The sequence below is a fragment of the Manis javanica genome, chromosome 14 (genome assembly GCF_040802235.1).
Source record: "Manis javanica isolate MJ-LG chromosome 14, MJ_LKY, whole genome shotgun sequence".
Lineage (NCBI taxonomy): Eukaryota > Metazoa > Chordata > Mammalia > Pholidota > Manidae > Manis > Manis javanica.
In genome coordinates, this window is record NC_133169.1 from 13,950,622 (window position 1) to 13,967,196 (window position 16,575).

The following is a 16,575-nucleotide window of genomic DNA, read 5'->3' on the forward strand; positions in this document are numbered from 1 at the left end:
TTTGTGCCTTTCAATACAGCCTTCTTGGCCTTTCAAGTATTTTGCTCTGATTTGGGTTTGGGGAGGGGCAGGAGTCCTTCTTTGCCTTCACTGCAATCTTAGCAAAAATTCTCTGTATTATCATCTTTGACCTGGACTCGTAATGTGAAGTGTGGGCTTTGTTTCACCCTGAAAGTGATATTCGGTTCCAAGAGACTGGCAGGTCCTCATTTTGACTCTCTGAGGTGCCACTCATTGAAGGCTTTTTGATATGACATGCCTATATTAAGAGAACCATATAGATTGAACTTATCAAACATCTTATAAAGTTACTGCTAGTAGCAGTGTAAGTAACCTAGGCTAACTTCTTACATTCTTCCTATGAAACAGTTCAGAAAGAGATCTGAATATAATTAAATCGATATATACTAGATATATTTTTCTACCTAAAAAAATTAAATGAATGTTCAGTATTACTTCCCAAACTTGATAACTCACAATTACACACTGCAAAGTATTAAAAGGCAATACTCATTAAATGATAGGCTGGGCCACTTTCCCAAAGTGTTAGCTTCATGGATAGATTAGAAGACCTTTATTGCTTATGTACTGGTACCAATTTTATATTGCTTAAGCCTTTCCCAAGGCCTCGGACAACTCTGGGTTCAAGTTGGTAGTTAGTAAATGTTAATTGTTTGAGATACCAAGTCAAATAATTTCAGAGAAGATGTTGAACATAAAAAAGATTAAATTCGAAAAACCTCACTAGAAATTATGGAAATTAAAACAAGATACCATTTTGTATCCATAAGATTGGCAAAAACTAAGATATCTGATAATGTAAAGTATCAATAAGAATGTGGAGTAAAAGGAAATCTCGCGCAGTGTTAACAGAAGTTGGTACAACCACTTTGAAGAGGATACTGACATTATCTAGTGAAGTTGAGTATGTATGTCTCTCAACTAGCAATTATACTAGGAGAGATGTATTCTACATTTCTGCACAAAAAGATACACAATAATGATCATGGCAGCACTTTGCAATAGAAAAAATAAAAAGTTAACTGAGTAGGAAAAAAAACCCACAAAATACCAGGTACAATCTAAATATCTATCAACAAAAACACACTGTCCTATATTTATTAATAAAAACTGGTTAAACTGTGACATAGTCTTGCAGTAGTATACAATAATATTAGTAAGAATAAATGACCTGGCTATGTAGACTAACATATATAAAATTTTAAGACAATATTAAATGAAGCAAGTTGCAGAACCAATTTAAAAAATAAAGAATACATAATATTTTATGTACAGATAAACAAGTGAAATTTTAAAAATTTTTGAATGAGAATAAGCAAGATCAAATTCAGAATAGTAGTTATTTCTAAGTAGGAAAATGTAGGAATAGAGCCAAGAAATGATACACAGGGCCTCAACTATATCTGTACATTTTATTTCTTAAAAAAAAAATTAGAAGACATTTGGTCCAATAAATATCATGAGAAAAAAACCTTTTTTTAAAAAATGGGAAAGACGTTGAAATCCCCATCCAAAATCAAAAATAGACTAGTTTACTATGTCAACACACTGCCCAATTTAGAAAAAAATAGGAGTATGACTCTTCAAATAACTAAATGAGAATATGACTTTTAAAACAGCCAGATGGTTAGTCTAAAATTCATAGGTGACTTTAAGATTCTTAGCCTCCATTTCCAAGAGAAACTTCCTCTGTATCTATTTCAGTAAATCTTATGTAATTTCTTGAGAATATAGAATATAGAAATAGATGTATGCTTTATAGCCAACAAAGACCAAGTAATTAGAATAGAGGTTTTAAAAATGAGGCAGAATACAAGCATCAAAAACAAAAAACAAACAAAACTACTACCAAAACCAAACCAAAACAAAAAAATCTAAAGCAATTATTTACGAATAATTCTTCGTTATGAGTACTTAATTTTATGGAAGGCAGAGAAATTTAAGACTTATGGAAACAGTAAAGGTTTCTCTGAAGAAATGACTCTTAAGGCTGAAATGTGAGGAGTAAGGATTAATTAAGGGAAGAGGGGGTGAAATGCCTTACTCAGAGGGTCGGGTGAAAAGCTGCAAAGGCCTGGTGGCTGGAATAAAGAGTATGTGCAGGAGCAGATGAAAGAAAGACACTGAAGTTGAAGGGGTAGGAGATACGGAGAAGGGCAAGAGGCCAGGGGAGTTGGTAGACCATGAGGTAGAAGAGGAAGATAGGGTCTTGTGAACCACGTTAATAAATTTCACTTCTGGACTACAAAAAAAATGGAATAATCTAAAAGTTTAAATAAGAGGCTGGCATAATAAAAAGAAGAGATGTATTTTGCATTCTTGATGACTTTTTAAACTGTGTTTGTGTGTGTGTGTGTGTGTGTGTGTGTTTAGGGATATAAGGTCGTTGCAGAAGGACAAGTTAGAAGGCTACTGGGGTAGTCCATGGGAGAGATAACTATAGCTTTATCAAGAGCAGTGTGATGGAAAAAGATAAAAGCACATATTCTCAAGAGAAATAAAATCAGCACAACTCAAGGATGAAATTAGATGGTGAGAATAAGAAAGAGGGAGGAGTCAAGGATAAGGATAGTTCTGAGTTTTCCAGCTTGTACAATTTGGGGACGACGTCATTCACTGTGAGAGGACACTGGCAGAGGACAAGATGGCACGGTACTGAATAAGTGGGACAAAGATCATGAGTTCCGTTTTGGACATAAAGACTCTGGGCTATCTTTGAGAGACTATAAGCAAATTTAGGGAGAGCAGAGTTGAAGATATATATTTGTGAGTCTGCCTATAGCTGATAACTGCGATTACCTATGAGACAGCTTAGGAAGAGAATATAGAAAGAGAAGTCCTAGGACCAAGCTTTGTGCAACTCCAACATTGAGTGGCCAAGAAAAAGGACAATGACTCTATTTAAAAGAAACAGAAAAGGAGGAGCCTAAAAGGCAGAGGAATATATAAGGAGAAATATAATCTTCTTTCAATAAATTTTGGTTAGATTAAGTATTAACTAATGAGCGTACATATTTGGCTCAAAGGGCACTTAGCTTAAACCATAAGACAGTTCTAATTTCTAATTTTCCATTTTACTTTTTTAAAAATAATTTTGATATCGTTAATGTACAATTACTTGAACATTATGGTTACTAGACTCCCCCTATTATCAAGTCCCCCCCACATACTCCATTACAGTCACTGCCCATCAGCATAGTAAGATGCTATAGAATCATTACTTCTCTTTGTATATACTGCCTTTCCCGTGTCTCCCCCACCCCAGCTACATTATGTGTGCTAATAGTAATGCCCCTTTTCCCCCCTTCTCCCTCCCTTCCCACCCATCCTCCCCAGTCCCTTTCCCTTTGATAACTGTTAGTCCATTCTTAGGTTCTGTGAGTCTGCTGTTGTTTTGTTCCTTCAGTTTTTGCTTTATTCTTATACTCCACAGATGAGTGAAATTGTCTTTCTCCACCTGGCTCATTTCACTGAGCATAATACCCTCTATCTCCATCCATGTTGTTGCGAATGGTAGGATTTGTTTTCTTCTTATGGCTGAATAATATTCCATTGTGTGTATGTACCACATCTTCTTTATCCATTCATCTACTGATGGACACTTAAGTTGCTTCCATTTCTTGGCTATTGTAAACAGTGCTGCAATAAACATAGGGGTGCATATGTCTTTTTCAAAGTGGGCTCCTGCATTCTTAGGGTAAATTCCTAGGAGTGGAATTCCTGGATCAAATGGTATTTCTATTTTTAGTTTTTTGAGGAACCTCCATACTACTTTCCACAAGGTTGAGCTAGTTTACATTCTCACCAGCAGTGTAGGAGGGTTCCCCTTTCTCCACATCCTCACCAACATTTGTTGTTGTTTGTCTTTTGGATGTTGGCCATCCTACCTGATGTGAGGTGATATCTCATTGTGGTTTTAATTTGCATTTGTCTGATGATTAGCAATGTGGAGCATCTTTTCATGTGCCTATTGGCCATCTGAATTTCTTCTTTGGAGAACTGTCTGTTCAGCTCCTCTGCCCATTTTTTAATTGGCTTATTTGCTTTTTGTTTGTTGAGGTGCATGAGCTCTTTATTTAATTTGGATGTCAACCCCTTATCAGACATGTCATTTATGAAATTCTCCCATACTGTAGGATGCCTTTTTGTTCTACTGATGGTGTCCTTTGCTATACAGAAGCTTTTTAGTTTGATATAGTCCCACTTGTTCATTTTTGCTTTTGTTTTCCTTGTCTGGGGAGATATGTTCATGAAGAAGTTGCTCATGTTCCCTGTTTTACTTTTTATTTCTACTAAATTAGTCACAATCACAGAATGGGGGAAAGAACCCACATTAGGTGATGTGTCAGAGACATTCAGCTTATTACCTTACAAAGATATTTCCCCCTGAAGATTACATACAGCTCTCAGATTCTTAGTTGCTGAAGACTGGAAATTTCAATTTGAGGGATAACTGCAAACAGACTCTTAATATACTCTTTTGATATGCTTGCTCTGGAAGGTATTTTTCATATTTGATGTAGCATTTGTATGTTAAACACATCCAATAATATTTCACTGGGCCCTTTGCCCATGAATTAAAGAGGGCCAAAAGGTTTAGAAAAGTCCATTTTTTGATCAGTGAAATGCTTGAAACACTGTTTTTGTTTTTTTCCAGAAAATCTGGTTATATCCACATTTAAACTGTTAATACTTTAGTTAGACATTAACATTACTGACACCACCTTTTAAAAGAAACTTGTTTGAACACCTTCTCCCTGTAAATACATTATTTTGGTGCGAAAGACAGAATGCCCACCCATTCTTTACACTGTATACAAAAGAGACATGTTTTAATAGCCATGATTTTATGATAACCTGTTTTCAGTACTTTTTTCAAAACTGCATCACAATCAGAGGTGTGTTGCTGACCACTGACTTCATGGAGAAGGAAGTCATGAGTGAGTGGGCATTGGGGATAATCTTCTAATTATTCACATGCTAGTACCATTCCTTGCAGAATTAAAAAAAAAAAAGGCCCTCCTGTAGTGTCATTATTACTAATTCAGACTTGTGCAATCTATAGCCCAGCTCAGACTTGTCACTGATGTTTTCACTGATGCTCAGAAGAATTGGTCAGGACTTTTACTTCATTACAATGACCCACACACATGAAAAACTGTAAGGAAGAAGTACTCAACACATAAGTGATTTTGTTCAGCTGTAAAGTAAAATGTATACATGAGAGTAATTGATATTTCAATGTATGTCCAACAGAAATATTAGTTAAGGAATCTTGCCAAAGAGCTTCTTCTGCATTCTCCTTGATCAAAATATTTGTCAACAATTTTGATTGGTTTCACAAGTTTGGTTTCTTGATAATTTGCTAAAAGAAACTGAATTCTGAATATTGTTTCTATGGTTCTGTCTACTTCTCTACCTTTTGTGACCAAATTCATCAACACAATAAAGATTATTTCGCAGATGTCCTGGAAAACTTAACTAGCTCACCAGAGAGGAGGACTCTGGGCTTTATCTGAAAACTTACCAAAGTTTAAATGGCTTGGGTCACCATCTGACAACATCTTATACATATATAATAAGTAACACACCAGACACTTGTAATAAATGGATTATTCATTTAATAGATCTAATATTCAGATGTGAACTACTGAAATTTATTTGTGCTTCCCTTGGCTTGTCTAAAATCGCTGTCCTAGCACAGAGATTTGCATTCTGTGTAACTCTAATGCAGCACTCCTCTTCATCGTTTAATGACATAATTCTGCGTTGTTAATAGTCTTGTTTCTACTTTTTACTACTCAGCAAATCCCTTCTGAACCACTGAGCTATTTTTGTATATTAGGAATATAATACAACATAGTAAAACAATGGAAAATGCAAATTAATAAACAACACACAGAAGATAAATTTCACCCTGGGGACTATGAGCTAAGACAAACCAACACAAACTTTTTCATCTGTGTATAAACTAAAATGTCCAAATTTCAAAACCTAGTGGAATTTCTGAGAAAATGGTAATTAATCTTACATTTTAAGAAGGCAAACTATGAAGAAAATTGCTTCATTGTTTTACTTTTCCTCCAACATTACTCGGCTGCCTAAAAGAGCCCCAGGAAACACTAGTAGAGTTCAAAGACCTTACTCCAAAAAACATGAAATTATGCGGTGGGACTTACGGTCCAAAGAGGAAGTAAATATAGCATCTACCTAAAACAGTTTTTGAACTATGGAAACTTGTGAAATCGGATTCCATTAATTCAAAATACATAACACAAACAATACGAGCATATTATGTAAACAATATTAAAGCCAAACAATTCCAAAGATCAAGCTTGTTTTTAAGAACTTCATATTGTAGAAGTTTCAAACAGTATGGATATCAAATTTAATTATTTTTATCTATCACTGATCTTGGCAAAGGAAAATATTATTTCCCATAAATATGTTACACACAGAAGAGAATAAAGGAGGAATATCAGCTTAAATTCAAGTCAAGAAAAAGATTTAACCAAACTCGTTTGGAGATTGAAATGAATTCTTATTTCAAATATATGTGCTATCATTATTTACCTTTTAATAAGCATACCTATGACATGGGGAGCATATTTGCTGTTTTTTACCAATAGAACTTGACCATCAGTGCTAAGGAAAACAATTGGACTACTTCCTCATTTCATTATTTATTTTTTAGATATGACTGTCTAGGAGATGCTACTGGCATTTCATAGGCAAGGCCAAATGATGACTGTTCTACAACGCATGAGAACTAATCAAACCTTGATCTTTTTTTTACCCCAAAACTTTCAACAGAAAGCACATCCATGAACATTAATGAAACTTATTTTAAATACAATAATGTACACACAGTGTACTGACTACATTTAGTGAATTTCAATCTTTTCTTTTATTTTCATACATTAAAGAAAACAAAATTGCCATTGTTCTTTACATGCCTGTTTGAAAAAGCAACACTCTATCAGCAAGATTAGCAGAATTTACAACATAAATTACTTGTCATCAAAAGGTAGATTATTTACTTATTCAGATAAATAAAGTAACAATCAGCTTCATGTTTTCATGTTTCAACAAGCATGGCTTTGGTTTCATGACCTTCTCTGGACCCCTTTGAGAAAGACAGAGTGGACATCATATTACTGTATATCTGACTAGTACAACAGGTTTACAGTAGTTCTAAATGTCACTTAAATCACTCTGTTTATCTGAGTAACTCACAGATTAATCCAGGCAAAGTGGAAAAGACAGGTAGGCCATGGACAAGGCCACTGGGCACAGTTAGGCAGTTTGTGCAATTTAAAAGGATTGCTAGCAGAGGGATAGGCAAAAATCTGTCCCACCCATGGCTCCAACCCAGGAAAAAAATAGCATCTTTGGATAATTCATCTGCCCAGGAAAGATGCTTTTTTAAACTCATACAACTGCATCATGATTAGCTTGAAAGACTGATGCTCGAAGTTTTTTCCAGAAGATATCCATATGGTGTATTATCTCATACTCATAGAAAACAACTCAGCAAACCTTTAATGTTCTCACTGATCAGAAGTATCAGTGTAATGGACAGTTATATTGACTGTCAAATTTAAAAGAAATCTCAGTAAATACAAAGACAGAAATTGCTTTATTGTTTTACTTTTCTCCAACATTACTAGGCTGCTTAAAAGATCCCCAGAAGTATATAAAATAAAATGAGTTATCTGGTACTGAGTCAAGTGGAAAGTCTTGATATCACAGATCCAAATTTTTAATTTAATAGAGTCATCGCAGGTATAATTAAACATACCATACTAAAAATTTCTTGAATTAAGATTTTGTTTTAGAAATCCTAAGTTATTTATGTCACATATCTGCAACCATGATCTCATTATATTCTAATAAAAATCAAAATGTATATTATCTCAGTATATACAAACAACATTTATGGAATAAATGTTAAAATAATTGCTTCATTTTTAAAGTACTAAAATGTGTATCTGAGGAAATTTTCCCACATAAGTAATTAGGGAAGCAACATGAAACAGCTTCACAAGGTTTTCCAGGGCAATCCCCATCCTGCTTTTTTTCTTCCCCAACTGTTTACATTTTTTACCCTCTGAAGACATGTTCATATTTTTTACTATAAATTAGTTGAAATACTAGTTCTTATGGAGGAAGGAAGACAAGCAAGTGAAGCAATAAAAGCAAAGTTACCTATGGACTATATTAACTCATAAATAAATTTTTTAATGAAGCAGAATCCTGAATATTTCAAAATATTTGATACAAATTTTATTCTATTGAATTATAAGACATAAGTTCCTTTCATATGGTACATGCATTTGAGTAGATATTTTTCAACCACTTTCTAAATAAAATTGAAAAATATTAAATATAAATATTGTTTTACATCATGTCTTTTCTTCATATATTGATGAAATATACTCTTTTACCTAATAGGAAAATTTAGAATAACTGACTTTATAGAATAGCATATATTAGCTAATGAATTCACATTCTAATTACTATTAAAATAATTACCTTTTGTAGACTTGTAGGATTTAGCTGAGTTTTGTCTATTATTTTCACAGCAACCTAAAAAGAAGAATCATTAAACTATATTTGAGAACACATATTTAAATAAATAAAAACTTATAAAGAAAACATCTTTTGTTTCATTCCTAAATAAATACAACTTAATGGTACTTTGTATTCCCATAATTGGATGGTAAAACTTTGATCATTTGGCAGCCTCAGAATATATTCCACTGACCCAAGTATTTAACCTATTTGATTCTGGGTCAATGAAATTAAACCTTTCATTGTTATTTCTTTCATGTTTCCCGTTTTAAAGTAAAAATCATCTGTATCTTAATCTTTTACTCATGATCTTGATAAGTCAGAATTACCAGCAGGGAGGGACTTTCAGCAAGCATCATGTGAATAAAATGAGTACATGGGTAGTTCGATCAGACACCCAAGCTTACTTATAGCAGACTAACAAAGTGGGTCTGCACGTCCTCTGAGTCTCTGCCTAGAATAACTCTTGTGTGAATAGCTCCTAAAGTCCAAATGAAAGGAGGACTAAATTCAACTAGACATGACAATAACATTATGCACAGAGTAAAAAAATTTTATTAAAAACATTATGCTATGATTTTTCACAATGTCCTAACTGGGTCCAGTAAATATTATGTAACATAGAGTACTAGATGTTTAATTATTTTTAGTCTTTAATATGTAAGTTAATTATTATTAATAATAATTATTGTTAAATATATAAATCTTTCTATATAAATACACGATTTAAAAGACATAGGATTTTAGAAACCAAATTACCTTATCATCTGAGAAAAATGTTTGTATAATAACACTAACATAATGTGGTCTCTAAATAGGTAAGAACTGATGGGTGACTTTCTACACATTTATACCAATTTACCTTAAGCAGTAATTAATCATAACTCACCCTAGCTCTGTTTCTGGGTTTGGGAAGCAACGGTAATTAGAAATGTGTGCAGAAACCCTATAATGAAAGACAGAAGTCTGAGAAAAGCTCCTCTGCAAGTACCCCTGCCATAAAAGAGGTACTAATATGGAGCGATGATTCTCTTCTAAATGTTAAAAGTTCAACTTCTTGTGCCATAATACAGCTCTGTCTATGTATGTTCCAGTCACACACATCCAGCATTTATCATATTGCAACTATCATTTATTCCCAGTGTCAGCTATAAGAAAGCTTTTTAAGAAGACTCTGGAGAGGTCCAAGGGAATATTAACAAGCATCATGAAAACTTACCTCTCTACCAGTTAGAACATGTCTTGCCAATTTCACTTTGGCAAAATTTCCCTTCCCTATTGTTTTTTGTAAACGATAATTTCCAATGTGAGGCTGTTCATCTGTTGCTGATGTAATGGAGTTTCTACACCGAGGGATGTTCTGTCTGCTACTTGATTTGGTAGGCTGGATATGTGGTTCAGTATATCCATCCACAGATGTATGCTAAGAAAAAGGTTACAAGAGTTCATTGTTAATTACATTAAATAGGACAGTTAAAAAGACAACAAATACTTTTCATTAATAATTCAACTTCAATAATAAAAATGTTCTACTGCACAATTTTAAATTCTGAACATTCTATTTATAATTTCTACTTGATTTTAGCTTCCTTTGTCAGGGGAAATATAACTATTTAAAATGAAGTGTTCTGTATACCTTTAGGTATATGATTACAAAATATAAATAGATAGTGAGAAGCCCCAGATCATTATTCCTCTAAGGATGTTACCCCTTTAGGTTGAGATGGCGACAGTCTGGGATTGCTTCATTAAAATGGCAGAATGTCTTCAATGCCGGGACAAACAACTTCATAAGTACATGTCTATTTCTCTAAATTAGCCCAGCCAGTTGTCATGTTCTTTCATTTGCTGGGCATATAGTTCAGTCAGTGGACAAGCCAGCTGCCCACTTCAGGTGTACTTTTAATCAAGTCTTGCCCAACCCCCTTACTCAGCCGGTCTACAGCCCTGACTGGATCTATGACCTAATATCCCTGCGTTCCTCTTCAGTTCTGTTTTTGAGGCAAAGCTGCCACTTTGTCTCATGGTCATGCACTAGCCTACAAGTGGAATGAATAGTTGATCCTGTTCACCTGCTGGCTCAACACGTGGAGCTACTGGTCAAGCTGCCTAAAGAACTGCTTCACCATCTCTGATTTTTCCTGCTCCTTACTTATTCTGACATAAGTAAAATTTCTAGCAGATTTTTGTTGAAAACACAGAATCATAGATAATGAACATGACATCTTACTCTAATTAGCTTCTTAAAAATAGCTGAAGATGAGAAGAATTAACAAAAGAAAGGGATATTTTTATTTGCAAAGTAATCAATTCAGACTTATGTTGTCCTGCCTATACAACCAATAGGTTGTCTAAAATTTTTTGATCAGTAATTTCTTAACCACAATACTAAAGATGAATCCACTTACCAGTCTCATGCAAAGCAAGACTCAAGGTCATGCTATTTGTTACTATTTTCCAATTTTTAAAAACTCAGATCAGGACTAAAAAGTTTTATCTGTATCTTATACATCCTGAAGCCTCTGGCCTCATTCAATAAGTTAATTCCCCTTTTGTGTCTTCTTATAGCATCAATATTTCCATGTATCCCAGTATGCATTCCATTGCACTGTGATTATACACTTACTTCTGTCTCCACCACCCTACCATTAGCAATTGGAGAACAGGGATGTTTTCTTTTCATCTTCCTATACTCACCACATTGCAGAGTGCCAGATACATAAAAATGACTCGAAACTCTATAGTTCCCTAAGTGATGTCCCTGGACCAGCATCACCAGCATTATCTGGGAACTTATTAGAAATGCAAAATCTTTGGCCCTATTCCTGACCTACTGAGTAAGAAACTCTGGTGACAGGATCCAGCAATCTGTGTTTTAACAAGTCTTCCAGGTGATTCCGAAGCATGCCAATGTTTGAACACTGTTGCAATAAATAACGTAAGGAGATAAATACAAAGTTACTCGCTCTTAGAAGCTTCTCTATTATCTGAACACAAACAAGAGATTTTAATTATAATCAGCTTCTAAGAGTTGACAGATTACTATACTATTTCCCAGAAATAGTACTTCTCTATCTGAACTTGTTTTATAGGAAATATGCACTTGTCCATCCTTCAAGATTTAATTTTATCTCTCTTCAATAAAGCTTTTTGTGTCTTTTCACAAAGTGGAGTTGATTACCTCTCTTCTATTGCTATCTTTATATCCAATAAAAACTTCAGCTATTGGAACTATCATGCCATCTTCTGCATATCTGTCCATGGTCTGTTTTCACTGTTAGACCTAAAGCTCATTAGGCTCCATAACTTTATATAGTGTTAGGTACAGACAAGGTAATCAATACATATTAGCTAAGTTGAAGGAATTTAGGGCCATTGCACTCCAGATACCCATACAGAATGACTTCTAAGGAATGATTCTTTATGGGCAAGATTTTTGATATGTGTGATAATAGGATGAGTTAAAATATTTGAGTTGTATCCCAGCTCCCAGTGCTTGTTTCAGAGCATATCCTGACTATGACAGACAGATTAGTCCCAAATTTTCATGCCCTTTGCTACATAACTTTCCGATGTCCTCCTGCTGAGGATAGGGCATCATTCCTCACTCTTTGGGGGTTCAGTCATATGTTTACTTTGACAAAAAAATGAGCTGGAAGAGACAGTATAGCTGGTCCCCACCTAGTCATCAAAAGGCCTTGCTGTGTTTCAACTTGCTCTCTTAAACTTCTGCCATCACCCTAACAAGGACTTGCCCCGGCTGATGCCAGAAGGATGATGAGAAATACATAGAGCACAGCCACTCCCAGCTGAGCTCAGATTAAATCAACTGATCCTGAAGATGACCCTCTGAGTCACAAGAAGTAATATATTCTTATTAGTTTAAGCCACTGAGTACTATGATGATTTGTAACACAGCAATGTCAGATGATAGACAAAGCTATCGCTATTTTTAATTTAAGTAAACATAAGGGAACAATAAACAATTAGGAGAGAGTCTAATCAGACATGTTCAAATTCTAGTAGAGTCTGCAAACAAAAAAAAGGGGAAGACCTCCATAATCAATTTCTAAAAGAGAAACTCTTGATCAAGTAAACTTTATAGGGATAGTGCCACTGGCTATTTTATATCGACAGTGTGGTGCAAAATGGGGGTCAGCAAACTTTTTCTGTAAAATACCAGATACTAAATATTTAAGGCTTCAGAGGCTATATACTATCTCTGTAGCATATCCATTTATTTAACAGTGTTTAAAAATACAAGAACTTTTCTTAGTTCATGATCTCACAAAAACACCCCAGAAGACTGGATTTTGCCCATAGGATGTAGTTGACTGACCCCTGGTGTAACACAGCCTATTTGAGGATGCAGGGCTGAATTTCTCTGGCTGACTCTACCAACTAGGTAGGAGGTTCTAGGAAAAGTGTGGCTATGGCTGTGTCTGTACTCGGAGAGCAGAGGAGATGACAGAGGTCTCTTCTAAAACATTAATCCTTCTTATCACGCTCTCTAAAAGGAAAGGGTAGGGTAGTATATCCTCCAAAATCCTTTTTAAAAATAAGAACTAACATTAAGCATAATTATGTATGAGGCATCCAACTTATTTAGAATGTACATATATGGATCTTACAGATGAAAATAGACTATATAGCACATGTTTTATAGAATCTGATTATAAAACACTCAAACAAATATTTCCCCCAAACTCCACCTTTCCTTAGGGTTGCCAAAGCACCACTGTTAAGCACAAGATTTCCTTGAAGAAACTCTTTGAGAAATAATTTGGGATAACTGACTCACTCCTTTCTGATCAATAGCTTAATTCTCGGATAGGAAACCTGGCAAGAACACAAATTTAGCTCATGCCGGATTAAACAGTGACTTAAATCAACAACAATCTCAGCCCCTAAGGCTAGTAGGTACAAGAAATTATGTTAGTTTAATTATAGAATGTCCATTAAGTTTTAGTCCTCATCTTTAGCTGAAATTCAGATCCTTTCATTTTCTTTCTTCAAGCTGTCACTCAATCCAGTAGACCTAGAATTCCTTCATTCTTTCTGAACATGGTCCCAGAGCTTTCCTAAGTGCACCATATTCAAAGTAATTACAGGCGATAGTTCCATTAGCTCTTCAAGTCTGTAACCATGGATCCAGACTCCAACTCCTAAATAATAATAGAATTTTCACTGCCTTTAGTACCAATTGACATGAAATTCTTCTCAATAGCTATGCATCCTTGGGCAAGTTGTTTAACCTTTATATACCTGTTTCCTTATCAAACTGCTGAAAGTCGTGTAGAGGGGGGAAAAAAACACCTTAAAAGAAGTCAGGGAAAAACAACACAATATATACAAAGGAATGACAATACAAATGACAGCTCACTTTTATTAGACACAATGGAGGTCAGGGAACAATGCAAGAGTTCTGAAGTGCACAGAAAAAAACAAATGCAGCCCAACATTCTTCATGCATTGAAAATATTCTTGAAAAAAGAAGGTAAAATAAAGTTATTTTTTAGGTTAACAATAACTGAGAGAATCCACTGCCAGAAGAGATATACACTATAAAAAATGCAAAATAAAGTTTTCCAACTGAAGGGAAGTGACCATGGATGGTAAGCTGAATCTATGCAAAAGAATAGAGAGCTCTGTAAATAGTAAATACATGGGTAAGTATAGAAGAGTACATATTTTTTCATCTCTTGGCTTCTTTAAAAAAATACATGACTGTTAAAAAAAATCACAACACCATACTGGAGAGCTTATAACATAAGCAAATATAAGTATACGTGAAAACAGAAGCACACACATCAGGGGAATTTAGAGATTCTTACACTTAATCTGAACTGATACGAGATTAGCCTCATGTAAAATGTAATAATATATGGATGCAATCTGTACTCTCTAGACCAACCACTGGAAAAAAATGCACTGAAAACAATTCACAGGCATGTGTAAGAGGCCAACAGAAGAATTAAAATGGAATACTAAAAAATATTTGAGTAAGTCAAAAGTAGGCAAGAAAAGAAGGACTACCACCAGTAATAACAAAATAGACGGGACAAAAAAAAAGAGAACAGAATTATACATATATATATCAATCATTATATTTAATGTAAATAAACTAAAATTTTCAATTCAAAGAGATCAATTTAATTTTTAAATAAAAGACACAAGTATATTCTGTCTCTAAAAGATGTACTTTAAGTATGAATAAACAGATGAAGTGGAAGTAAAATTATGGAAAAAGATATACTATGCAAACAGTAAGTTAAAGAGAGCTAAAAACTGAAGCTACTATAAGTATCAGACAAAACAGATCTCAATAAAAGGAGTACTGACTAACAAAGTAAAAGACATATTTTATAATGGTACAAGGATCAATTCATCAGGAATACCTGATAATCCTAAATATGGATATACCTAATAATTGAGTTTCAGTAAGCAAAAATCGGCACAAGAGGAAAAGATACACAATACACAACTGGAGTTTTTCACATCATCCTCTCAGTAGTGGAAAGAAGAATATCACACAAAACAACAGTAAGGGTAAAGAAGATCTGAGCAACACTATCAACTTAAGGTAGGTTACATATTTCTTGAAGCACACAGCTAAAATACTCCAAGTCAAGAATTCTTCAAGCTCCAAATATCAAATTACCTTATTGAAAAATTGCACACAGCTATTATTTTAGTTCTCTTTAGAATGACAACTTTGGTCTTTTTATCAAAGAACTTAAAGAAAAGCCACATCTTGTACAAATACATGACTGATCAGAGATTAACACCTACTTCATAAGAATCAGGCTAGAAATCTGAATTTATCTCAGACAAATTCTATCAAGTGGTATGCTTCCTTTATTATATTATGTTTTTAAACAATAATACCTCCATTTCTCCGATTTCAGTGTTTCAAGGTGAATTTTCATTTTAAATACCATGTGGGTGACTGGTTTCAGCAAAAAGAATAGCTTTATGAGTGTCAAAGACTTTTAAACAGTAGAAAAGAATGTGTATTGAAACGGAAGGCCTATGGATTCTCTTCTGCGTGTGTGCAGCACTTGGGACACTCTTTTTTACACAACACTTAATTGCTAGCGGCTTAATCACATTTTTTAAACTACCTCCTACTAAACTATGAGCTTTTAAGTTGTCAAGTACTGTATCTTTTATGTTTCTTTATCATCTATTTCTAATCACTATTCAAATGTGACTATTGCATGAACAGACCCCCTAAACATGTTATCTTTTATTATTAAGTATCCCACGTAAATTACAAATAGAAAAAAAGAATTTTATCTTACATATTATAGCTTATTTCAACAAGATGCCAATAGATTTCGTAAGACAGTTATACATCTATTTCTAGGATAAAGACAAAAATTGAGTCCAACAATGAAAGTAGAAAAAATTATCAAACTGCCACCAAAACCTTCTGACAGCTCCCGTGCTATGCACTGCAAGAATCCAAGGGTGAAGTCGCACAATGTAATGACTCTGCCTGCCCTTAAAAACTAACTGCAAAATTTCCAAACTTTCATATTGCAAGTAGTTTTTTATTTGATCTGTTTTTAGGAGCCAGAAATGGTTTTGATTTTGAAACCTAAAAAGTATGATGAAGAAAAGTGGCCAATATAGTTTATTAATAGAGACTGAAGGAATCTAAAGAAAATCTTTGCCAGTATCACTCAACAATATATTAAAGAATTAACACTATGTCAATTATACTGACAAAAGTTAACTCTATACAAGAAAAATATTATGTATACTTCAGTTTGAAAGAATATGGAGAACTGAGTAGTAAGCCATAAAAAAAGAAACAAGGATATCCCATCAAACACCCTCATTAAACATTATAGTAGAGCTAGATAGATGAGCAATGCTTTTTAAGAAGAAAAACATTACAGAAGAAAGACTATCATGTTCCCACTGCCAGCATGAATATAAACCTAAAAAATGCAAATAAATTAATAATATACA

The 16,575-nt window shown here is 34.1% G+C and overlaps 1 protein-coding gene across 7 annotated transcripts in view; it reads right to left on the reverse strand.

The window, feature by feature from the left end:
- Positions 1–16,575, reverse strand: part of MARK1 (microtubule affinity regulating kinase 1) — a 120,718-nt gene that overhangs the window by 55,979 nt on the left and 48,164 nt on the right. For 6 of the 7 annotated variants that reach the window (XM_037014251.2, XM_073221919.1, XM_073221918.1 and 3 more), the window contains 2 exons: positions 9,815–10,018; positions 8,557–8,610 (listed from right to left, as the gene is read on the reverse strand). In XM_037014251.2, coding sequence (XP_036870146.1) covers positions 8,557–8,610; positions 9,815–10,018 — 258 coding nt within the window. Of the gene's footprint in view, positions 1–7,061; positions 7,148–8,556; positions 8,611–9,814; positions 10,019–16,575 lie in introns of those variants that run through there. The other variant, XM_037014254.2, reaches the window with a different exon arrangement.